Genomic DNA, 26,265 nt, shown 5'->3' on the forward strand with positions numbered 1-26,265 from the left:
AAGACAAACCCTTCGAACTTATTCTTATGTCAGGAGATTTTATTGCTATTATATTTTAATCCTGACCGGATAGGTGCAGTTAACCAGCGGTCTGGTGTTTGGTTATAAGTGTTGAAACGTCACAACATGAAACAGAATGTAGTGCTTCCTCTACTGTGACAAAAGGATAAAAATATAGTTTGTTTGGATGGCGTTGTGTCTGCTCCTGTCATATGCTCTGCTTCTATGCAACACAGGTACACATCAAAGATACTTTACTATGATATATATTCAATATATTCTGTGATTCCTATGCTAAATCATGCTACAAAATGTAAAGATCAAATCTTTAAAAAATATAATCGCTGTCAGTCCTACAGAACATGATTTAAAATGACACAATTTAAATAAAATACCTTAAACTTTTACGTACCTTAATGGATTTGTGTTTATATTAATTGTAATGATTTACCGGATATAATATGGATTAAATGAATAAGAAAAAAATCATAACAGTAAAGACGCAGCAACTCAATTTTAAATAACTATAATTTCTCTCTCTTCAGGGTCCAGTGCTGAGGACACTGTGTATGTGGAGACAGGAGCTCCTGTTCAACTGGATATACAGAGAGAGAAACTACCTGCTGAGTTTGATGAGTTCAACTGGATGAAGGAAATAAAAGATATTATAGTGAAATATACAAAGGCAACAAAATCAGTAGTTCTTCATCCTTCATATAAGCACAAAGTGGATTTCAATAGTGAAACCTTCTCTCTAAAACTAAAAGACGTGCAGAAAAAAGATAATGGACTTTATACAGCAAAAACAAGAACATTTTCAGAAACATGTATTGCTGAACACAGAGTGTCTATCATAGGTGAGTGTGATAAATGAATTACATTAAAATAAAGTATGTTTAGTTGCTTTTAATTAAAAACAGAGAATGTTTTCCATAAACCCAATACCTGGTCAGTGCCGGTGGTCCAGTAGACTGTGGGCCAACATGTTGTGTGAAAGTGCTGCAGGTGACACGAGTTCAGTCATGTGGTACTTTCCCAGCTACTGTACCTTCTCTCTCATCCCATCACCCATGTCCGTCAAGCAAAAAAAAAAGGAAGTGGAGAGAGAGAGAGAGAGGGGTTATGAAAGGACCTCAAGCTAGGAATCAAACTTTTAAATATCTTGACCTGTGTGTTTCAGATGCTGTGAAAGCTCCTGTCCTGACTTTAAACTCTAACTGGTCCATCACAGAACCCTGTAACTTTACATGTACAGCAGATAATCTCACAATCATCAACTATTACAGTACCAGCTGTTCTGATGAAGTGAAATCATCTGGAATCTACAATCTAAACCTGAAATGATGACTTCATCATTTGTAACTATAGCAACCCTGTCAGTTGGAAGAACGACACAAAGACTCTTCAGAAACTCTGTGCTTTTAACCCAGGTACAACAACGCCATCATTTCACACAGTAAAAATGTAAATGATTATGATGTGTTATTCTTTAGTCACACAAAATGTTGCTGAATTACCAAGCTGCGTGTCAGTTTAAACCACAGTGCAAAAACAACCTTCTGCTCTGTTCTTTTACATCTTCTTTTACACAGAGAAGAGAGCATCTGCTTTGGGACCTACATATCTCCGTTGGTTACTTCCCCCCATTTTTTGTATATTACTTTTGTGTCTAGTTGCTGGCATTTGTTTCAACAAGAAAATCAAAGGTAGAGGGCAGATTTGATCAAATCTATGTTAAACACATTCAATTACTATTCTTATACATCCCTGTTTGTTAGTTTTTTTTTTTACTGGAATCTAGCACGATCGTCTACAACAGTGTATTAGCAGCTTAGACAAAGAACCCTTGAAGCTCTGCTGTGGAATATCACATTTGAACCAAATAATATGTATCTGAATGAATGTCCAACTCTATAATCTGTAGCATCTGAAAAATAAGTGGTCCTGTATGTTCTCCATGTTCTTTAGTGTACAATTTGGAGTCCAAGTCAAGTCTCAGGTCTACAATGTTAGGAAATTTTGTAAAATGTAATTCTTTTCTGACCTCTTAGATGACCAGCAGAGCGAAAATTCGATCTATGCAGAAGTTAAGGTAGTGTCAAATTTGAATGTATGTCTTCTATTAAGGTCTGTAAACTGTATGTGCAGGAAAATTCTGTTGTGGACATGGACTGTATCTTACAGCTGTCATGGTTCCACCTCTCCTTGTCAGGTATTTCTTGGTTTAGAGGTGGAATCATACAGAATCCTCTGTTTCATGTGGAAGAGAGACGATTTCTTCTCTCTCCGTGTCTCGTCTCTGGCCCCGCCCCTCTCTCTTCTCGTCAGCTTTCCCTGAGTGCTAATCCCCAGCACCTGTTGCTCGTTACCATCCTCTGTTTGTTTCCCCTATAAAGAGTCCTCATGTTTCTTTGTCTCGTTGCTCGTGCATTGTATGTGATACCTGGTCGTTGTATTCAGTTCTTGTCCTTGTATTCAGTTCTTGTCCTTGTATCTGTTCTCTTGTGCCATTGCTGTTTTGCTTCGTCCTGTTCCTGTTCCCTGTTGTATTAGTAAGTGTCAGTTTAGTGTTTATTCCAGTGTTAGTTTAGTGTTTATTCCAGTGTTTGTTTTGTTAGTGATAGTCTAGTCAGTCAGTGTCATTGTTTATTGTCAAAGTTATATATATTCCTGTTCTGTTTTCCCCTCGTGGGTTTTTGTTTTGCCTTTTGTTATAGTGTTTCTTGTTTAATAAATTACCCCTACCACCTCGTCCCGTTGTACCTGCAATTGGGTTCTCCAGCCATGTCTTCTAAGAAGATCCCTGACAACAGCATCTTTCTGTGACTACTGTAACTAATTTGTCACATTGTAATGACTACAGCAAACCTCCAGTGGCGTAGCATCTGGGTATGCAGGTGCATATGTGTCCGGCAGACTGGGGGCCTGCATGCAAGTATTATTCATAGCTGTACAATTCTTTAGAATACGCCTAGATGACTGGTCTCAGATCTGGTCTACCTTAGCTGTCAAACAGTGCTCGTCAATTTCAATCTGATGGCCAATCAAATGTAGGAAGGTGAGGACTACTGTCCTATCAATTGAAAGGTGGATTTCCTATTGACAGATGCCGAGGTTGAGATCCGCTTTAACCGGGAAAGAGCCAGAGTGATGTAACTCCCTATAGGGGTCTGCCATTACGTATTAAAAGTGATTGACCCACATCAACATGTTAAAACAAACCTGAGTAAACAACAGATTCTATATTCTAATATCTAGTTAAAGGCGGTCACGAACAGACAACGGAGGAGGCCCGTTAACATTTTTGCATATGTGCCCAGATCTTGCTACGCCACTAAAACCCTCTCCTCTTAGTAGTAGACAGATACAGTACATCGCCACAAAGCAGCAGTTAGAGTTCTCATGCACAATTCAGAGACATAATGCACTTGCTGTTATCTAAAAAAATATATATTCCTTACACATTATATTGCATTTCTGTCAATAGATCCTCCAAAGAATTACACAACTTTAAAAATGAGTTTTCCAAATTTAAAATGAGAGATCGTTTTAGTCACGTGCCTAGCTGGACTTTTGTCCTGTGACAGTTGAATTTGGTAACAGGGTTTGACTGGTCACATGAGCTTGGACATCAATAACAACTGATTCCTCTTTGCTTCCTTGTTATCCTAACTAACCTGTGTTTTTACATCAGAATCCACCAGCAACCGAGAAGAGCAACAAAGATAATCCAGTCTCAATCTACAGCACCATTGAACAGCACCCAATACCACCAACATCTGAAAGTGAAAAGACCATTTATGCTAGGATAGATAAACACACAGCTGGGAATGAATCTGTGCAGTTACAATGATGTATACAGTATGTGAAGGGTTCAGTTTTGCTATGGTCTGTGCATTTAGGTAACAATTAATGTACCTGGTGCCATGTGGTTCCTTAAAGTTATCGTTCTCCCAACAATGAAAATTCTTTCATCCTTTAAGCACCCTCAGGCTGTTTCAAACCTATGTACATTTCTTTGTTCTGCTAAACATAATGGAAGATATTTGAAAGAATGTCAGTAACAGAGCAGATCTTGTCCCCCATTTACTGACATAGTATTTATTGTCCCTACTATGGAAGCAAATGGGGGACCAGATCTGCTTGGTTACTGACATTCTTCGGACTGTCCTCCTTTGTGTTTAGCAGGACAAATACAGGTTTGAAACAGCCCAAGGGTGAGTAAATAATGACAGCATTTAAATTTTTGGGAGAACTATCACTTTAAGGTCCTGTGTCCACCGGAGAATTTTTACACTTGTCTTTGAATAGTGGCTACGGGAGCTTAACAGAAACCAAAGCACCTTAGCTAAAAAGTGCTAAGATACGGTACATAACATCTGCTGAAGTAATGTGCTTTTAATATCTGATTACACAGAGAGTTTGTTTCTCATAATTTTAGTATATTTTTAATATTGTGCAAGTCCGAAGACATCATCTACTATTGAAATGTGAAATGTTTTAACTGTCAGGGCCCAGACAGAAATAATGTACGCTGATGCAGTGCAAGTACCACAGATTCCCCTAAAGTACTTTTGCCTTATAGTATCATTTTTTTTTTTGTATGTTCCTGGAAAGTTTCGATATGTATATTCATCTAAACTATAAAAGCATAAAAGTCTTTCCGTCTGCTTCTCTTTGTACTTCTCTTTTAACAAGCACAAGTAAATGCATTTAGATTCAGAACTGTTTGTGGCTCATAAAAGACACAAAATTGTATGCCCAGAAATAAAGTTAATTTGCATATACCGTGTCCTGTGTTTAAGATGACCTAGTCAGTCTCTGCCTCTTTAACAGATGCACAGACCTTTAGCAGGGGGAGACAATACTGCTCCTTAAATGTACAAAACGATGAGATTAAAAAAGGAACTTTTAGGTCATTCTTGATCGATTGCATTTATGTCCTCTAGGACTGGTTTCCTTTCTGTTCTTCTCTGATCTTTATATTGGAAAATGTTGCCACGATCCTAAATATGTGATCAGTTCAGTGAGAATGTTGATTCCAGTGTGCTAAATCATGCATCAAAGGGTGTGTTTGCATTCAACTCAAATAAACCTGTCAGTAAATTTGCAGACCTTGAAGGGGTCATATGACACGGCTACGGCGAACATTATCGATTGTTTTAGATGTAATGTAATGTGTATACTCGATTTAAGGTTAAAAACGCTGTACTTTCCACATACCGTGCATGTTCGAATCTCCTCTTTGCCCTGCCTATCTTAAACACTCAAAGTTCATCGCTCTGAAAAGCGAGGTGTGCTATGATTGGCCAATTAACCCGTGCGTAGTGATTGGTGGAATACTGCAATTGTGTTACAGAAATCTAATGTCTCTTATCATATTTGGAAAATCAGATTCCAAAGCAATTGTACTGACAGGTACGCCCACCTTATATGAGTATACATTTGGGCAAAACTGACAGATTTGTGGGTATGTGGTTACACGAGGCCTTTCAAGCGGGTCTGGGTGGGCATTTGCTTTTAGATAGAATGCATCTTTTGTTCCGACACTTTCATTTAGCAATTTTACATGTCTAATACATGTATGGGCAACTTAAAACACACCAAAGACACAGAACAATGCATTTTCACGCCATATGACCCTTTCAAGCTAAAGTTCAGGTGCATTTCATACAAGCTGAAGTAACTGAGAAATTAGAAACAGGAAGAACAGTTGAAGTGAGAACTTTGTGGTGTAACAATAGATGTGCTGTGATGAGTCAACTTTCTTCCTGTAAATGGAGTCATCAGTTCTGTCCACCAAATAAGGTTAACGTTTGCATTCATTTCATTAACAACATCCAATCTGTGCACATTTTTATTGCTCATACAATCAAAGTAAATAAAAATGTTGAAATACATTTTATCTGGTGCACTGGGAACGTACACTACTTAGAGTAGCTTGTGTTAGTGCACACTTCTTTTGACATCCATCCTGTCTCATGTTCTTGACATAACCTGCGGTAGATGAATCACCTGTCTATCATTGTGACTTAAAATCAAAGAAATAGTTTATATGTTTGTCTGTCCAACGTTGTTGTTTAGTAACGTATACTGAGTGTTGTTTGTAGCCGTTATTAACCTCTGAGCAACATAGTGCTCTATCTATTTAACCACACTATGTTCTTTTATTAACTTTATGCAGAAGTGTCAGGCAGATACATTGTGGTTTGGTAAACTAAATTCAGAGTCTTCTTTGCCCTTTAGGCTTTTTTTAAAACTAGGAAATGCTGACATTCTTTGTACCGAAAAGAGATCGAAGTTCATTAAGACATAACTGGGTTTTCATAGTGGATCTTATTTATGAAAATCTTAATAGACTGTTATATTTTATAAGTAATTTGGTCATCAGAAGTCAACAAGATTTAAAAGTATAATTACAGTTATATCCAGTGTCTATACATGAGTGTACACATTTTAATTTAAACATGTTGTGTTACTTAAGAATCTAGGGTTTATACTGCAACACAGTGGTGGTTGTCTTTAATTAAATTAACATTTCATTCAATAAATATATTCACATTTATAACTCTTCTTCTTCAGACTAATTTTTATCTATCAGCACAACTGTTGAAAGTGTGTTCTTGCAGAAGGTGAGTTTGACTCTCTCATTGCAGGATGATGCACTGGATGTTACCATCCTCATGTGATTGCTCATATCTGAACCTTTACCCAACTTCACCCTTTAAACAGGGAAACAACAGTCAGTCAAACTGGACTATTCTGGAGCAAATCAATGAATAAGGTAAAGGTCTCTGCGGAACATGAAAGTGGTGTTTCTCAATTAATAGGCATTACAAACCGTGACTAACCATCCAAATAAAAAAGGGCAGAGGCCCATTTCACTATTATTGGGCATTTCCAAATAGATTTTTTAACCATCCAAATGGAAAAATAAGAAATCACCCACTTGAGTTTTGCTTATAATTAAATAAACGGTTTCCCCAGTTTTTAAAATGCCCAATAATTGAGATACACCACTTATTATTCTGCAGAGACCGCCGTCTGAAATGAATGGTTAGATAAAATCATACAGACCCCGTAATAATAATCAAGCAGTCTGAATCCATCTGAGATCTCTGCAGAATCCCCACATTCTCCTCCAACACCAAACCAGCACCTTCTATACAGTGACATCTGAAACATGAACACATTTCCATTTGAAAACTCAAAACAGCAGGTTTTGTACCTCTTTATTAATTCTCAAAAATACACAAACAGGCATAAAACATCTTACTTGATTTCATGAAGATCAGGACAGACTTCGGCGAGTGACAGGATCCTTCTCACCCAGGTCTCTGTTAGATTGCCAATGTTGAGCGTGACCCTCTGCAGACCAGGAACAGAGAGCAAGATGGACATCAAATCGCCCAAATACTCTTCGTGCTCTTCACAGCTGGATAACATGTTAAAAATAAGTTAAAAACAACTGACAATTGACTTCTAGTATCATTAGTAAATGATCAAAATAACATTCTCTACATATCTTATCTCTAAATAAAGAGCAGAAGGGAAGAAATTATAAATAAAGCAACCAAAGTCCTTAAAAATATATATAAATTAGCAGATTTTGTGGGAAGTTACTTTTATCACAAAGACAATGATCAAAAACACATGCTTACTTTTCTTCTAAACCTTTAAGTAAATCCAAAGTTTCAAGAAGTTCATGTCCATCTATTTTGAGAATTGTTGAACAGGGTAATGTGAATGAAATGCATGATGGGATTGTTCTGATGGTTTTATGGGCTGCCTGAATATCAACTGTCACCCTTTAACAGATGTATAAAGTAATATGTTAGTTTGTGATATATGGATTCTGTGTGATTTCGTCAAGAAAAACTGATTGACAAACTTACATGGAGTCTTTGACTTTTTTGGTGATGTTGAGAGATGAACATACATTGAGGTCACTGTGTCTCCTGTCATTGTCCACACGCAAACTAAAAAGACAGAAAAATACGAAAACTGGTGCTTTTAGAAATGTACCTTGAAGGTGGTATATCAAACATCTACAGGACATTTCATGAACATGATGAACACAAAAGACATAATCTCAATATTGTTTTATTATTCATTAAGCAAAACAATCTAGAGGACTTCAAATACATGCTTTAAAAGAGAAAAAACGTTAGATCTTGTTGAAGTGCGCCCAGAGTTGGTTAAGGGGAGGTGGTAGAAAGGCTCAGAAGACACTGATTATAATCCCAAAATGTGTTTAATTGAGGGTAAAATTTAGATGAAACATGTACACCGGAGGACTAAATTACAAAAAAAGAAAATCTAACAACGAATTCACAAACTACTTTGTCGCAACCTGAAAATAGCTGCTTTAGTCAGCAAAACAATACACAAATCAAGGACAACTCTCCCTTAAATTACAACTACAGTTGTGTTCAAAATTATTCAACCCCCACTGAAATTGATTGTTTTGGTCGGTTTGACATTGATTATGATCATTCAGTCATCCTGCTTACAATTAAATCAAAGAGGCACGTGTAGGTCAGACAAATATAACATAACATTTATAATGAAATAACCACAAATGTCTTTTCTGAGCTCACATCATTATCAGTTTTATTCAACCCCCAAGTGACATTCAATCTTAGTACTTAGTGAAACATCCTTTCACAGTTTTAAGAGCTTTTAAACGTGAAGCATAGCTTGACACAAGTGTCTTGCAGCGATCTACGGGTATCTTCGCCCATTCATCATGGGCAAAAGCCTCCAGTTCAGTCACATTCTTAGGCTTGCGCACTGCAACTGCTTTCTTTAAGTCCCACCAGAGGTTCTCAATCGGATTTAAGTCTGGTGACTGCGATGGCCACTTCAAAATGTTCGAGCCTTTAATCTGCAACCATGCTCTAGTGGACTTGGAGGTATGCTTGGGATCATTCTCCTGTTGAAAGGTCCAACGTCTTCCAAGCCTCAGGTTTGTGACGGACTGCATCACATTGTCATCCAATATCTCCTGGTGCTGAAGAGAATTCATGGTACCTTGCACACGCTGAAGCTTCCCAGTACCTGCAGAAGCAAAACAGCCCCAAAGCATGATTGACCCCCCGCCATGCTTCACAGTAGGCAAGGTGTTATTTTCTTCATAGGCCTTGTTCTTCCTCCTCCAAACATAGCGTTGATCCATGGGCCCAAACAGTTCTAATTTTGTTTCATCAGTCCACAGAACACTATCCCAAAACTTCTGTGGTTTGTCCACATGACTTTTGGCATACTGCAGTCGACTCTTCTTATTCTTTGGGGACAGCAAGGGGGTGCGCCTGGGAGTTCTGGCATGGAGGCCTTCATTACGCAGGGTGCGCCGTATTGTCTGAGCAGAAACTTCAGTACCCACATCTGACAAATCGTTTCTCAGTTCCTCAGCAGTCACACGGGGACTTTCTCCCCTCTACGCTTCAGGTAGCGCACAGCAGTCGAAGTCAGCATCTTCTTTCTGCCACGACCAGGTAGCGTTTCAACAGTGCTCTTTGCCTTGAATTTGCGAATGATGCTTCCTATGGTGTCTCTTGGTATGTTTAACATCTTTGCAATCTTCTTATAGCCATTGCCCTTCCTGTGAAGAGTAATCACCTGTTCTCTTGTCTTCCTGGACCATTCTCTTGACCTCACCATGTTTGTAACCACACCAGTAAATGTCTAGAAGGAGCTGAGTATCACAGTCATTTTAAAGCTGCCTAATTGGTGCTTATTAGGCTTTATTGCTGTTCCCTGATATCCACAGGTGTTTTCAATACCTGATTGAAAACACTTCATTGAACCTCTGTTCTTCAGAGTGGTAGTCTTTAAGGGGTTGAATAATTATGTCAATGAAGAATTCACAAAAGAAACATTTACTACTGTATTACAAAACTAATTGATGTCATTTTAGTTGCATATGGTTCTTTAAGAAGTCCTTGTAGGATTTCATTCTGAATACAATTACAAATGTACACTAAATTCCCTAAAACCATTTACAGCATTGGGGGTTGAATAATTTTGAACACAACTGTATAATGCCCTAAATAACCTTGGCCAGCCTCCCTAATAGAAGATTCCTAACAACTTTGGGGGTGACAAAATCTCACAAAGAACATATACAACATATAACAATAACATCAATGCAGAATATTTGTCAAATGACATGTCTCATTATTGAGTATTCAACTCTTTAAACAGCTTTGACAACGCTTGGTCACAACCTTAAGCCTAAAGATATATTACTTGGCCCCACATACATGCAAAATGGTATTACCTACAAGAATAAATAAGGACAACTAGTGCCCCCCTCTCTTGACAGGAGGTACCAATCCAGGAATGGGTGAGAATGCCACATGGCATGTAAGATTCCTTATTAACCTATACAATATGCTACAAAATAAATCATTTATAATCTTCAACTGATCTCTCTGTGTTTGAATATTGCTAATAGGAACTTTTGATGAAAACATTGATCACTAACATGTGCACCTATCAGTGAACAACATACCCTAATGTTAGCAGATGTACAATGGCTAGATTCTCATTTAATATAACAACACAGTACACAAAACTTATAACCCAAATATAAAGGGGTGATGGAGGAGGTTTTTCTTACCAGATGTTCTGTAGACTGTAATATGCATAACACAGGGATAAGATCTTTGGTGCCCAGTTCTCAGTCAGACTGCCAGTGGACATATCCAGCTGAATCAAACCAGACAGTGAATAAAGTGAGAGCAGAAGAGCATCTATACACTCGTTGAACTGTGAGCCCCTGTAATGCAGAGAAAACAAAATAATTTCCCACATCTCACTGATTCATATTTATACAATATTCGTTAGGTTTATATTAAACAGACATCTCATTCTATAATGTGATGATGTGATGTTATTTTACCCTATATTTATGCCTTTGCATTGGTTATACGCTGCTAGGAAGGTCCTCCAGTCACTGCTGGTTCCTCCTGAGGTTTTAGACAGGGTGAGTGTCAGATACGTAAGAGGTGACATTGAATTTAGACTGGAAGCAATGCTTTTCAAAACAACCCTGAAAATCAGACAGAAATCAATTAAGTGTTTCAGCATGAGAATTCAAAGAGAGGATTTGACATGTGAGTTTTTAGACCTTGCACATCTCCAAGTGATCCCTAAGAGAAAAGATTGAATCAAAATGGACTTTCTCAGTATTTATAATTTACAATGTTCACATGAATCTCCTCTTTTGATAATTTTCTACAAATTCTACAAAAAGATGCAGCCTCTCCCAAACGTCATACATATGAAGAGTTTATTTGAAAAACTGATTTTTCTATATTAAAGAGTACATAACTAGGGATTTGAAGGACCTTCTTTGATTATGTAGTGTCCAACAACAGGTTTATGTACATAGAATGTATAAAAAAAACTATTATTTCATATTAATAGGCAGTTTTTCTTAACTTACCTCTTGACTGACTCACAAATTATTTGTTACACGATTCATCTGTCTAATCCCCTCCTTTCCGCTGGCCTAGTCTGATGTGATTGGCCAGATGGTCTAGTCTGCTATGATTAGTCTTCCGTGAATGAGGCTCACGAGCTAGTGTTTGGGGGAGAAGAGTGAAGTTTTCGCGGACAGTCCTCCTAGCAAAACGTATGCGGGGACTATATGCAGTGACATAAATCCGCGGTGGTTCGTGAATCAGATTATGGACGACTTGTTTGCGTGTTTCAAACACGACAACATAACTCCCTGCATGAAATGCAATTTTTATGATCTCATGTTATGTACTCTTTAAAAACAACTCCACTTTTAAAAATGTTCAAAAATCATGTTGTTTATTATGTTATCTATATAACTGCTAATGCAAATATGTTTCATTGTGTTATTTTAGTTATTATTACTCAATCAAAACAAGTTACTGCAGTTTGATTGATATTATTAAGAATGCGCAGTAAAAAACATGATTTCTAATATTTTTTGGTAAGGAAGAATTCTTCGAATATGACCGCAACAAACAAACAAATTAAATGAAATAAGATTTCTAACCTCCAATTTTCTGGTGCATTGTCACTATCACTGGTCATTCTGTGCACTCTGAGTTCACAGGAGAGAATCTCAGAGGAGCACAGATGTTCTGTGTTGTCCAATTTATCAGAATCCCTACAAAGACATCACGTGCATAAGCTTTTTAACAGTAGTTGTAAGTAACAGTAAAGTCAATAATCACACAGTTTGATGTCTATGAGTTTATCAGTGATGCTATCAGATACAAAATGAACATAGTCTCACCTGATGTCATTGATGTAGTCACTGAGGGAGGAAGACGAGCTCTCTTCATCACTATCCTCCTGTCCTGCAGGCTGAATCCTGTCAATGCGGACAATATTACTTCGATCTAGTTGCACGCACCCCAAAGCACCATGCATCGCATAAAAATAAAACAAATAGCTCCTATCTATTGTATTTATATGAGCTAATTGTTTTACCATGCAACAGTTCAAACAGAATTAATAACTTTTACTACACTTATGACATCATTCCTTAAATCTTAAGGGTTTCTCAGTCATTGCATTCTTCCATTCATCTTAAATTAAAGTGAATAGGGACTGAGGATCTCTATCAACCGAATTCTGTCTAACATCTCCAGGACAGAAGGAAAGACGTTATGGAAAACATGAGGTTAAGGATAACAGAATTTCAGGTGAACTGTCCTTTTAAAAATCTTAAATGTTAAAATTTAAAACTGACATCATACCCAAAGCGGTTTAGTCTTACTGAATCACTGTCCTCTTCACTTTCACTGGTCCTGTGAAAACAGCAAAATATCAACTGTTATTAATGTTTTTTCCAGATTTTTCACCTAACAACATGATGCTTCAGTTCTCACCTGAAGAGTGGAAATTTCAGGTCAGGCTTCATGTTTTGCAGCCTAATGGCCAAAAATCTACACAACAAAATGATGCAGTTTACAAAACTTTCTATGTGTGTGTTGACTTATGAGAGCTCTATATACATTCCATATTGTTTTGGCATAGTTCTCACTTCACTGATCTCAGACTGGAGTTCGTCTGAAGGAGGTCCAGGGCTCTGGAGGCTCCCTCAACGGTCAGGAATCTAAACGTGAGATTCAGATCCTTCAGACCAGACAGAGAGCGCAGTACAGACAGCAGGTCAGCCACACGTTCATCATACTCCAAACAACTATAGTGAAAAAAACAATCTGATCTCATGTTCTCTCTCACACACACAAATGTAAAAATATAGTGTTTAAATATGTTCTTACTATTCAGTCAAGACTTTCAGCTGGTTGTAGTTATGAAAGAATCTTGTCCAGTCTGTGTTTCTGTTCTCAGACTCGTCTGTTACTCTAATGGTGATGCAGGGAAGCACTTTGTGTACTGGAGTTTCAGATGAGCTGATGTCAAAGGCATCTATATAATTCACATGGTTACATCCAACAGACAATCTGCAAAAGATATTAAGCATACATTTTACTGTATGTGGTTCCTATAATCAAGCAAAGACAGTTGATAGACAGTCATTGATTAATAACTTACTATGATTACACATATACTCCAAAGATAAAATCAATCCCAGAATGCACTGTGACATGCTTAAAGATAAGTCATTCAGGATGGCAGACAATAGTTTTATAAACGATTTTTTCAATACAGAAACGCATAGATCACTGAAAATCTTTTGCTTATTCAATATATATTTGATTTGGTTCCTTAATAGGTTTCTGAAACAAACAACCAGTTACCGAAGTGACAGACAGAATAAGATGATTTCTTACCTCATTCCATCTTGTCTTACCATGCCTAGACTTTCTGAATCAACAACACGAGAAAAACTAGTTTTCAACCTGCCAAGAAGAGAGTGTGTTATTTTTGGTGTCTATAACAGAGAAACACAACATTTGTATTAAAGGTCCAGGTTATGGAATTTAGGAGCATCTCGGTGAGGTTGCAAATTCCAAGCACATCTAACTACGCCCCTCTCTTGCAAAGAACTAAAGTGGCTGACACAAATCTCACATGTCGTCACGTTTTCTCCTTTGCCAACGAAGATAAGGTATTTAGGTAGAGCAGTTTGTCCCTTAAGGGCTACTGTAGAAATACCATGTTGAATTTCATGTAAGGGGACCCTCGGCGTATGTAGATAGAAATAGCTCATTCTAATGTAATTAAAGCATTACACTTCATTATGTAAGGTCTTTATACACCACTGAACATATGGTTATGTATATTATATTGCATTTCTGTCAAAAGATCCTCCAAAAAATTACACACAGCACCTTAAACAAAAATGATTGTACATTGATGGATTTAGACGGTAATACTTCTTGAAACTACCAGACTCATATACCATAACTTACTGAAGATGAAGTAAATTGGAACAAGACATAAAGAGAGCGATCAGCCCAGCAGCCCAGATCTCATTCAGACTGTTTAACCACAGTTTGATTTCCTTAAGACCAGGAACAGAGTAAAGAAACACCAAAAGAGAATCTACACTCTCATCCAGGTCTGGTGATCTAATAAAATATAAAATAGTCAGGTTTGAACACAATTACTATTACTTAACACGACAAAACACCACGATAACGGTTCTAGTTTTCAAAACTCACTTTTCCTTCAACGGGATAAGTCGGTATATCGTCCTGAAAAGTTTCTCCCAATTGACACAAGAACCTTCCAGAGGAGTAACACCGAGGTTGAGCTTTACAAGAATTGGTTTATCACATGGGTGTGAACTGATCAGCTTTTCACTGCTACGGTTTCTACAGAAATGTTTGTATTTATAAATATATTTAAGTAACTCAGACAACTTTGATTCAGAAATCAAATCCTAACAGGGACACAGGATAAACTCTTACAGATGATAAGCCCAGCTGTCCATCGATAGAAGCAAAGAGGGATTATCTCTTTCACTGTCATGCATCTTGTACCTGCAACACACAATCATTTCACTGTACCAGAGTCTGCAGAACCCCATGGATGAACAAATGAATCAGATCAAAATAAAAGGTGGCTTACGGCACATATGGATTTCTAGAGGCAGAAAATGTTGAACAGACTCTTTCCACATCACTTATCATGAGGTTGCTCACATGAAACCTGCAGGAGACAAAAAAATCTCTGCTAGTAACATGTATAACTTGATTGACATTAAATATAGAAAAATTTTATGAATACCCTCACAGTCAATGTGATTAAAACACGAAAGATAAATTAATGCAAATATGCAAATAATATTTTCTCATACGTAATGTGAGAGATTTTAGGATTCAGTTGAAAAAATGAAAGAATCCTAGAGGTCCAAATCTCTGTCAGGTGTTCAGTGCGTAAGTCAACCTCAACTAAACCAGGAACAGATTTCAGGTATGACAGAAGTAAATCCACATTCTCATTAAATTCTTTGTCTTTTCTGAAAACAAATATAAATATACCAATGAAACTCTGATAAGAATATGGAAAATTAGCCAAGTAAAGGTGGTCTGAAGAAAGATTTGAGTACTCACACGTCCGAGAAGCATCTGAGGTGATGGCATATCTCAAGGAAATCCCTCCAATCAACTGCTGATATTGTGGAAAGATCCGAGAGAGCGAAGGATATTTTTGAAAGAGCCTGATAATAATGTGCACCATATTTTTTCAAGATATCAAAGCGACCCTCTTCTGTGTGCCCAACAGTCAGCCTGAAATATTGAAGACAAAAATGTTAGTAGTTTATTCAATAGAGAGGTCAGGAAGAGGAATCGGGACGGAGGGGATAAAGGCAATGAGATTTATCTTAAATGATGGAATATTTGAGTGACAAATCTTACATTCTGTTGTAAACCAGTAAAACATCTAACTGAAAGCATCTAACTGAAAGCTAAGTGTACGTGTGACTAGGAAAAGTGCAGGAAGTCCAGTACCAGAAGGAATTATTTTTGCTCTCCATTGTGAACTCCGAGCAAAGACTCTGCTCTCTGTCATCTGCATGACTGGCGATGCAAATGCTGTGAAGAGCAAACAAGAAGAAGTCTTAACTCTACATGTGTATTTGTGTCATATATTTGTGCACTTGATAGTTTACCTAAACTCTTTCCCCATCATGTTTTTAATGAGGAAGTTCATGGTTAAATCTGCATTGGTGTAGGTGATGTTCCTCGCTGAGAGGCGAATGTTACCCACGGATTGTTGCTCGTTGAGGCTTTTTAAGATCTTCAGCAAACTCTCATCTGATAGATCCCCATCCTCAATTCTGCAACACACACAAATCCATCACTTTATTTATAATCTAACAAAATGTAAAAAGCTGATTGTGTTGTCTTAATTTTCACAAACACCCAATGTAGATTTATGGTAATGAAAATAGCTAAATACATTATTATTGCATAACCAGTAATATCAGTATGAACATCTGTCATAAGATTGAAGAAGAAATGAAAATAAAGATTTTTTTAAACATCCACAGGTAAGCTTGCTTTGGTTAGATGGATAATGTTTAGTTAACCATAATCTTAGTAATGCAGTGTCTGGATCTCATGTGCGATGGTTATTTTACGATACACTGTTAAAAATAAAGGTGCTTAAAAGGTTCTTTACAGCGATGCCTTAGAAAAAAATGTTGTTCCACAAAGTACCATTGAGTCAAAGTAGTATCTCTTTCTTACTTTCTTATAATCTAAAGAACCTTTTTATGCCACAAACATTAATGATTAATTATTCATATACAAATGTTTTATTAAGGAGTTACAACTGCATGAATAAAAAGAGGGATTCTAACTAAATACCTGCCAAAGAGTGAGCCATTTTAAACACTGTAAAAACTCACATGTTATAATTGCTTATTAAATGTATTTATTCGTTATTTATTTGAATAGAAAGTAGATTTGTTATTTTTTTGAAGTTGTTTGCAATATAGGCTGTCAGACTGGACACTGTAGGGTTTTATGTTTTTTTTTATATACATTTTCACTATTTGGCAGGTATTTTGTTAGAATCGACTTTTTATACATGCAGTTGTAACTGCTTTATAATGCATTTGTAAATGATTTATAAGTCATAAATGAACGAATTTATAAATGCTGCATGATGGGTACCTTAATGTAAAGTGTTACCGTTTCTTCAGATGTTCTTTGTGGAACCAAAATGTCCTTCTATGGCATCTTCTATGCAAGAACCTTTTGAAACACCTTTTTTAAGAGTGTATCAGAATAACCTGTAAATCACAACAATGAGAACATTACATCAGATTGATGATGTTCTTCTTCCTCCCCAGCGCTGATATCAGGAGATCGACATCCGTGTCAGACATGTAGTTAAAATACAACCTTGAAAAAAATTCAAACAAGAAATGTTTCAATATAAATGAACGCTTAAAGACACTTCAGCACGAATTTTAAAAAGCTCTTACCTCAGTGTGTTACACCTGCAGAGTGCCGAATGAAGCGCTTTCAGATTTTCTGCACTGCACCTAAGTTCCATATTGCTAATGTATGTACTGTACTGAAGACAATACATGACAACCTGACAGTCGATCCCCTTCAAAGTCCAGTGTATCTGAATACCCAACCCTTCCCACAGCTTCATGACTTTCTTCAAAACGTCCCTGTCATGAAGCTCGTAAAGACAGTGAAGAATAAAATCGCTCATGTAAAACGTGTCCATGATGTTCTTGAGTAGCACTCTGATGATCCACTTCTCCAGCTGCGCCCGAATGACAGCAGACGTCGACCGCCGTTGTTCCCCCATGAAAAGACGGCTCACCTTCTTATTGGAGAGACCAAAGAGGAACCGGATTACAGGTAAGAGATGGTCGTTGCACCTCCCATTGCCAGCTGATTCGAGAAGTCTCTTAACTTTTGTTTTTACCTGTGATTTGTCGGTCAACATGTAGGAGAGAGCGCAGAAGAATTCCTGAAAGCTTAGGTGCATAAACCCAAACCTCTCATTGAGGAACGTTCTGTCCTGTTGGCGAAACGTGCACAAAAAAGGAACATTCGTAACATCTGAGATTGCTTTCGGAAGACTGCTTCTGTGAAACAGGATTTGACGTTTCGGCGTTCCAGTTTCCGCTAGCTGGCCCAGACTCTTGAGGAGGTCAAACTCTTTATAACCATCTAAATTACAATGATGTTTCAAGATTGTGAACATGAAGTCAACAAAAATAGAGGTGGTGGTGGTCAGCTCGCTCGTTCTGACGGCGTCTTTCCCTTTCTTCTTAAAAATCGTGCAGATGATCCAGCAGAAGACAGGAACGAAGCAAACGGTGTAGAGCATCTCGTGCACTTTCACCTGCTCGTACACTTGTTCGGAGAACTTTTCATCCTCAAAGAACTTTCGGAAGTACTCAATCACTCCTTTCTCTGAGAAACCCAAGATCTCCATGAAACTTTGGGGTTTTTTAAGAACACCCAGAAGATTATCCAGAGCTGCTGACCTTGTAGTGACCAGCAGACATGAATCTCTCATCATCCTTCCTTTAAGAAGAGAGGAGAGGATGGTCGACGGACGGCCTTTGATGTCTGGTTTTGGTGGAAGTGAGTATTTGGGCGCAGACAAAATGAGTTCGTCAAAGCCATCGATAATGAACAAAGTTCTCCGTGATGTGTCCTTTAAGATCCGAGCAATCTCATTTGGAGTTAAACTGCTGTCACAGATTTCAACCAGACTCATCTCATCGGAGAGATTATTGATCTCTTGGCATCTGAGATAAAACGCCACATCAAAGTGTGCAGCGTAAAGCTCTCCAGAGGCCCAGTCGAGAAAGATCTTCTGAGCTGTGATGGATTTCCCGCTTCCAGAGTCTCCCTGGAGAATGACAGCTCTCGGCACGTATTTGTGAGCCTCGCTTTCTGCACTAAAAAGTCGATCAAGGCTGATGGATTTGTTTCTCTGATTGGTTCTGAAGCTGAAGAACTTTTCCCCCCTTGAACGCATCTCCTGCTCTTTCTCTTCTCTTTCTTTGTGTCTCTGAACAATCATCGGGTCAATGTAACGATCATTCAGCAGCACCTGTTCACCAGCACGAGAGGTGTATTCTGTCAAGTATGCATACTCGGACAGTATAGACTTCTTGTATTCTGTGATCAATGTGGTCGTATCTGCAATAAAGAAGAGAAACGACAATCAGCTCAAAATTTGCGGAGTAAAAATAATACATTGTTTCAGTTTTAACACTAAATTACATTAACGTTTGAACAAAAGAAAACCAAGAGAACATTTAAACCCAAATCAACATGTTAAACTTACACTTAGAAGATTTAACTATATTTAATATTAAAAATAATAATTAGGCCTGTAATGGACCAAATTGCGAAGTCGTGTTTAGGCAACATAAACAATTATAATTTACACCGCTATCAAAGTAACAGCAGCCACAATAAACGAGCAAGAAATAATAAAAAAGTATCGCAATAATACGCGAAACAAAATTTGAAGTGACAGTGCATATTTATATATTTTTTTAATTATGGCTATTAAGAGTTTTATAACATAGGAGCTTATAAATGAGATAACACGTGTGACAACAGAAGAATGTTTATTTACAGAAACCGAAAGTGGGCGCGAGCGTTTCTGCTTCCTATTCACTGTCGACAAGGTATCCAACAGCAAGCTTGTGCGCATGAATACCTTTGTTGGCCAACACTGAGATCAATAAATGTGCCTCTTTGTCGCTCCTTAAATACTGTACATGTCCCTCCGCCATTCTGCAAAATCTGAGGTAAAAACTAACAACGCCCTACGGAGCGCTTCGCGTGACGTCATCACCAACCACGTCAGCAGTGCTACCATTATGATCAAAATAATATGAAAAAACTTTTCCAATTAGCAAATATAGTTCACAATGGAATGTTGGGTTAATTTACACCTGTAGAATAAATATGAATACATACCTGTGATTTCATCTGCAGATTCTACACAAAGAATCAGAAAATAATTATTTAGATTGTTTTAAACAGGGTCAAGTGATTTTCTGCACTATTATTATAACACGTAAGTCAAAGCCACAGCTTGGCTTTGCATTTCCTAATACAAACAAATTACACACCTGTAAAATAATTGGTTATGTTTATGTTTCCTGTCACCCTTAGGTTTGATAACACAGGCGCTGAAATGTTGCTGCCATTCTGTGCGGAAATACTGACGTTAGAATCCCCAGCAAAATGAGACTCCATTGAATCTGCCTTATTTTCTGAAAGCACATGAAACAGTAAATCAGAATCAACATGGTGCAGACAGTGCTTGAAAGGATTTGAGCATAAATACTATAAAGACAACTTTAAAGCGTTTTAATAGTTTAGTTAAGCGCAATTGTACCCTTCCGAATATTAGGCAATTTAATAACCACTATTTGTGGTAATATCGCATATTCAGCATGGTCTCAGAGTCATTACAGAAACCAGAGTTTGATGTTTAATTATAGTAAAACTATGGAAACACAAATAATAAATTAATAAAACCCTGGCAAATAAATAAGCTAAACGAAATTGAAAGTGCGTTTAGCCACGCAGCTCCCTCTGCTGGACATAAGGTGTATCATCACTTGCACTTACAACGTTTTAAGACGTCTCAGACGCGTAATGTGACTATATAATGTAAACTTAATGTAAACTTAAAGTTTAAACTCAGTACTTAACTTACAAATGTAAAAAGTAAAATAAAATAAAAACCTATAATCTATATAAACCTGACGAAACAACCTAAACTTGCAAATTGGCAAGTATGTCAGTCAAGATCTTGTGGAATGTTCACAAAATATTGATAACTAAACAAACAAATGTAATACCTAAACACATTAAGGTTTGATTGTCGATATGGACACTGGCTAAAAAATAGGCCAAAACAAAAAGTGACTTAGCCTACATGCAACTTTCACATCAATAGCCAACGTGTTAAACACCTTACGTGACTACTTTATGTTTAAACTCAATAAAGCTTATAAAAAAGAAACCTCACTATTACTAACCTGTTAAAGTTAACAAGCAATTATATACACTAAGAATAACTTTCCATCTGGACATTTCACAATTTTTATAAGTTTAAAAGAAGTAATCCTTTCGGCAACTTACACATCAAGGTAGGCTGGTCTTAGGTACGATCACAATAACGGAGGCTGTTTAAACACTTTCATTTTCATTTCAATGAAACAAATACAAGAAAATGAGACCAGCCTAACCTCATTATATGAACGCCTACGTTGAAACTGAGTCCGAAGTGACAAAAGTTATTAATTTTCATTCCCATCAGACAAACAAAATGACAAAACTATTCTTAAATATTCTTATTTATTTTATCACAAAGAAAGCCCTTGAAATGCAGTCTATGTGTGTGCGTGGAAACTGTACATAAAAGCAATGCACTATATACTGCACATTTAAGTTAATTATTTTCCAATTATCGTCCAATATTTCGTGCAGTCCGAATACAGACGTTCATCACAGCTCATAAAGAGATCTCAACCAGCAGCCATTCACACAAAATACAGAAAACCAACAGACACGGCGTGTAAACCGTCTTAAAAATAGGGACTAAGACATATGACAACATTACAATAATCTTTCCTTGATTTCCTACAAAATCTTTTATACAACTTCAAATTATTAGCAGACTGAGGTAAATGTAAAAACAGTCTCTGTGATATATTCTCTTTCCTCCCAGCATGGAAACTGTAGAGGTCAGGGGCTCCACTCCAGCATGGGTCAAAAAGAACATCTGATTATTCCTCTCATTGATCTCTGCAAAACCCAGAAAACTTTAAAACGGTCAGTTTCTGTCCTTGAGAGATAGACAGATGTTAAACGACTATATTGGAATGATTATTAGTATATAAGAGCCACTATGCTTTCCAGACACTGGCATCACTCATTTACTTGCCAAAAGTCCAACTTTGGAAAATTGACCTGTTCGCTTTTCATTCAACTAGATTATTATATACTGTCAAAAAAGTTATAAAAGCTGTCACTACTTGTTTCATTTGGAGTTAGATGACATAAGATGATGTAAACAACAAAATACAACCAGCAGAACATTTATAACCGAATGTTAAACAAATATCTTTAATATTTAATTACACATGTGAGATTAAAAATAATAAAATAAAAAACCTCAAACTGGAAGTGCTTTAGGACCAGTGTTTACATTTTGTAAAGTGGTCATTACATTAGGTACTGATATACACCCTAGTACCAATAATAAGTGCCTTTTTAATGTACTTAAATGCACGCTTTAGGTGAAAAAATTACTTTTAAAAACTGTATGATTATTTCACGTAAAAAACATAAGGCTAGTCACGTCTAGGCTTTATCTGACACAGGTGTGTCATTTTTGTTGTCGAGCGTGTGTGTTTGTTGTTGTCGAGCACATATGCTTGTTGTTTTGACAGTTCACAATGCACTCGTGTAAGATCTACCTGCACCCTTCTAAGCGAGCATAGAAAAGCGGTCAGTCCAGCACTGGAGTCGGGCGCTCTAACGAGGAGGCTAAAGACCGGAGTCTCTAGAGACTGTCGTTAGAGTGTCACTTGAAGTCAGGGAGTGAGGTTTACACACTGCAAAGCACTTTACCAGCAGGACTCTGTTACACTCACCCCCCTAAACCTCACTCCCATATCCAGGTCTGGGCACCAATGTAACTTGTTTCTACTCGCCCCGCTCTGCGCGGGCCTCGACATGCAAAAGTGACTCACGTGCTAACCCTCCTGACTGGGCGAGCTCACGATTGGGGTATCGCTGTTTGGGAGACTCAGGCTCCATGTTGTCTCTCCTTCAGGGCTTTCCGTGCAAGATGACAAGCCTGTTCGACAGGTCGGCTCAAGGGAATGAGGCGGCCACAGCTCTCCCGTATCACTCAGGGCAGAGGATCCATTGTAAACTATTCTGTCGGTTCCAGATGCTTGTGCCGCCTGTGAATGGAATGAGGCTGCATTGAGCGCACAGTATCGTCTTAGTTACCTGTGTAACCTCAGTTCCCTGATGGAGGGAACGAGACGTTGTGTCGAGAACGACAGATGGGGTTCGCCCTTGAGAACCAATCAACTCTGACTACTATAGAAAAGGCCATTGAAATTTGGCGAATGAAATTTGCATGCCGGGCTCCGCCCCCGGATATCCGGTATAAAAGGAAGCCGGCGTGCAGCATACATTTACCTCTTGTTCTGAAGAACTGGGAACATACCTAACCAAGACGTTCCTTTTCTGTCGGTCTCTCGACGTTGTGTCGAGAACGAAAGATGGGGTTGCCTATGTAAAATGCCACAACGCTGTATCGCGTCACAATCGCAGCGAAGCGACGGTAACAAGCCTGGGCGTGTCAGCTCGAAGCTTTGTGAAACTGTAACCTTCCAGTGTGGTGGTCGGGGGGTCCCAGAGCTTTCTTGGAGAAAGATGGGTACAGCCCTGACCGGTAACCTTTCACGGACAGGGCATTAGCTCTCTACTGGCGAGAGGCCGTCCGGCTCGGGTTTACACCGGGTGAGCGCAACTCTTAAACAGAGAAGCTATGCAGAGGCCACCTCCTACCCGTGGGGAGGAATATGGTGGAGATATATAAATGGTCTCGTCCTTGGAGGAGAACGCATGGAATGTGCGGACTGGGTAGTTAACCGCGAGGTGGAGGTCCACCTGGGGAAGCTCATGGGTTACCATGTGTGGGAACCATTGTCATGAGGTTATAGCAGACGGAACAGCCCACATGGGGGGGGTGTTACTGCGTCTGATAGCACCAGGCCAGTTAGAACTATCTGTGATAGGTCACATGGTATCCCGGCCTAAGGGGGAAGGCTGCTCTGCCCAGCCAACCCCCAGGGGGTGCATGCTTAGTGATGGATGGAATACCTGTTCTTAACCAGTGTCTGGGTAAGAAGGAAGGTTGGTGAGGTACCAATTTTCTTAGCCATGTGTTTGGGTAAGAAGAATAGGGTAGATAGCACACTGACCCAACCTCTTGGAGGGTGGGAAGGTGCTTTCGCAGGCATACACCCTCCCGGATGCCAGTCCTACATCTCGCCACGCAGGACGTGGGCTGACACCAGGTTTACGCGAAGGTTGTTAAGCCTTGCGAGGGTGTTTGGGCATAGCCCAACCCGCAGCTCTACAGATGTCTGCTAGAGAGGCGCTTCTCCCAGTGCCCAGGAGGTGGCTAAACTCCGTGGAGTGATCCCTCACTGCCAATGGACATGGGAGATTCTGAGATCGGAATGCCGTCGTAACGGCATCCACGAACCAGTGCGCCAGCCTCTGCTTGGAGACAGCCTTCCCCTTCTGCTGTCCTCCAACACAAACAAGGAGCTGGTCAGAGCTACTGAAGCTCTGCGTGCGGTCCAGGACACAGTGAGGAGTGGGGAGCGCCCAGTGGGGATCCTTTTAGCACGCATCCTGGCCTGGGTCTCAAGATAACGTGAGAGTTTGCCAGGGCCGAATTTAAGGCAATCCGGGGACACAGAGAATGCTTGGAGGTCCCCAATTGCAATTGCATGCCAGCGCAGACGTGGGCCCATCCAGCGCCCCGCTACTGCATGCCCGTTGCACCCCACCCCTGCAGGGAGGCGTCCGTCGTCACCACAACGTGCCTCGTAATCTGCCCGAGGAGAACGCCGCCCGGAGGAAGGTCATGGAAGACCAAGGGGTTAGGGTGCGTCGGCAGCAGGGCGACATCACCATGCGCCTGCTGTCGGTGTGCCACGCTGTCCTCGGAACTCAACTCTGTAACAGATCCCACGAGTGTGCCAGGATAAGCCAGTCGTCGAGATAGTTCAGGGACAGACCGAAAGGGAGGACTCTGTACTGATATGCCCACCCCTCGAACGCGAACCGTGGAACGGGCGGTGTCGAGAGGATCGAGACATTAGAGTAAGCGTCCTTCAGGTCGATTGCCACGAACCAATCCTGACACCTGATAGATGTCAGGATGCGCCTCTGCGTGAACATCTGAATGGCAGCTTGTGAAGGTGCTTGTTCAGGGTACGCAGACCGGTGGGGCGCAACCCGCTGTCTTTCTTGGGAATGATGAAGTGCGGGTCGTGACCCACTGAACATCTTGGTTTGAGGGACAAACTCAATGCCTGTTTCGCCAGAAGGGTGGTGACCTCTACCCGAAGTACTGAGGCGTCCCTGCCTCTGACAGAGAGAGAGATGATGCCCTGAAACTTGGGAGAGTCTCTGGCAAACTGGATCGAGTAACCAAGACGGACCGCCCGCATTAGCCAGCGAGACAGTGTGGGCAGCTCTCGAGCTCCCAGGGACTGTACAGGGTGACCAAGGGGGCAGTCTGCTTCATCATTCCCACGGGGGGTGGTTCGTCGGCTGGCGAAGCTAATCATCTGTCACGGGGGTCCCCGGAGGGAAGGTTGGCTCCGCCTTTTTACCTGCCTGGCGGGACAACGGTACGCACTGTCGGTTTGAGAGTGGTGACAGCTGTCGTATGTGTACGACCTCACACCTCGCCAGGGTGTGAGGTCGGTTCGCCGAGCACAGTCCAGTGGAGTGTGCGATCGGCTGCAAGTACACCCGGGGAGAACGGAAAAACTCTTTGAGTAAGTGGGCGCCAGGCCCTGAAAAGGACCCGGCTTTGACGACGAGGCAGGAGTCATCTCGTACCGACCGATCAGAGCCGTGGCTGTGAAGGTTCGGGCCCAATGTTGTTCTCCCTGGAGTCTTCCCGTCAGTGTCCCTTCTCGTGAGAAGTTTGCTGACGGGGTGGAGGTTTTCCCCCTCGACCTCTGCTTCCTGGGTGCCGCCTGTGCGGCACGGAGATCCTGCATTATACCCAGGTCGGCCTTACCCTCGTGGGGCTCTCTCAACGCCTGGCCTGGCGGACCTCCAGGCTGGCCATGGCGTAGAGAGAGGAGGCAGCCTGGCCCACGGCATCGCAAGCCGTCGACACCAGTGATGCCGAAGTCTTACATGCTTTGGACCGTAGGCGTGGCCGATTCCCCCCAGGTGGTAGCCGTCCGCAGCACAGGTGGACCGCGGGCGGACGTTCCACTCGGGGGATCTCGACGCAGTCCCTGGCTGCCCCACCATCGAGGGAAGTAACGGAGGTGGAGCTGGTTTTTACTGGAGCGATCCGTGAGTGGAGTGCTCCAAGTTTTACCCAGCTCCTCATGCACCTCCGGAAACCCGGGTTAGCATGAATGAAATCATTTCTGCTTCCTCCTAACTCGACCACTGGGGGTGGAGCTCGTATTCGTTAGAGTCGGATGTCAGTCTCCCTCTGATGCTGCGAGCGACATCTCATCTACGTCACACATCGTTCCCGATGTGTGTGCGTGAGAATCCGGAC

At 40.0% G+C, this 26,265-nt stretch overlaps 1 protein-coding gene across 6 annotated transcripts; it reads right to left on the reverse strand.

Moving 5' to 3' along the window:
- Positions 1-5,844: 5,844 nt before the first annotated feature.
- LOC130418425 (uncharacterized) lies at positions 5,845-22,868 on the reverse strand. 6 transcript variants are annotated; one of them, XM_056744565.1, is made up of 28 exons: positions 22,673-22,865; positions 20,036-20,179; positions 19,881-19,901; positions 17,857-19,088; positions 17,399-17,754; positions 17,232-17,315; positions 16,076-16,243; positions 15,915-15,998; positions 15,516-15,692; positions 15,260-15,421; positions 15,031-15,111; positions 14,871-14,942; positions 14,622-14,774; positions 14,370-14,528; positions 13,788-13,856; positions 13,275-13,457; positions 13,034-13,192; positions 12,879-12,935; positions 12,747-12,797; positions 12,281-12,358; positions 12,038-12,151; positions 10,907-11,056; positions 10,625-10,783; positions 7,896-7,979; positions 7,662-7,808; positions 7,277-7,435; positions 7,078-7,176; positions 5,845-6,722 (listed from the first exon to the last, which is right to left on the reverse strand). In XM_056744565.1, exons 1-28 carry the CDS (start codon positions 22,737-22,739, stop codon positions 6,584-6,586), a joined length of 4,608 nt encoding a protein of 1,535 aa, XP_056600543.1. In that variant the 5' UTR covers positions 22,740-22,865; the 3' UTR covers positions 5,845-6,583. The 6 variants fall into 6 exon arrangements, 5 of the variants coding, with proteins under 5 accessions (XP_056600543.1, XP_056600541.1, XP_056600542.1 ...); XM_056744563.1 differs by having other exon boundaries at positions 17,399-19,088; XM_056744564.1 differs by lacking the exon at positions 22,673-22,865 and adding an exon at positions 21,057-21,084 and having other exon boundaries at positions 17,399-19,088.
- Positions 22,869-26,265: the final 3,397 nt, after the last annotated feature.

This window comes from Triplophysa dalaica, chromosome 3, assembly GCF_015846415.1.
Source record: "Triplophysa dalaica isolate WHDGS20190420 chromosome 3, ASM1584641v1, whole genome shotgun sequence".
Taxonomy (NCBI): domain Eukaryota; kingdom Metazoa; phylum Chordata; class Actinopteri; order Cypriniformes; family Nemacheilidae; genus Triplophysa; species Triplophysa dalaica.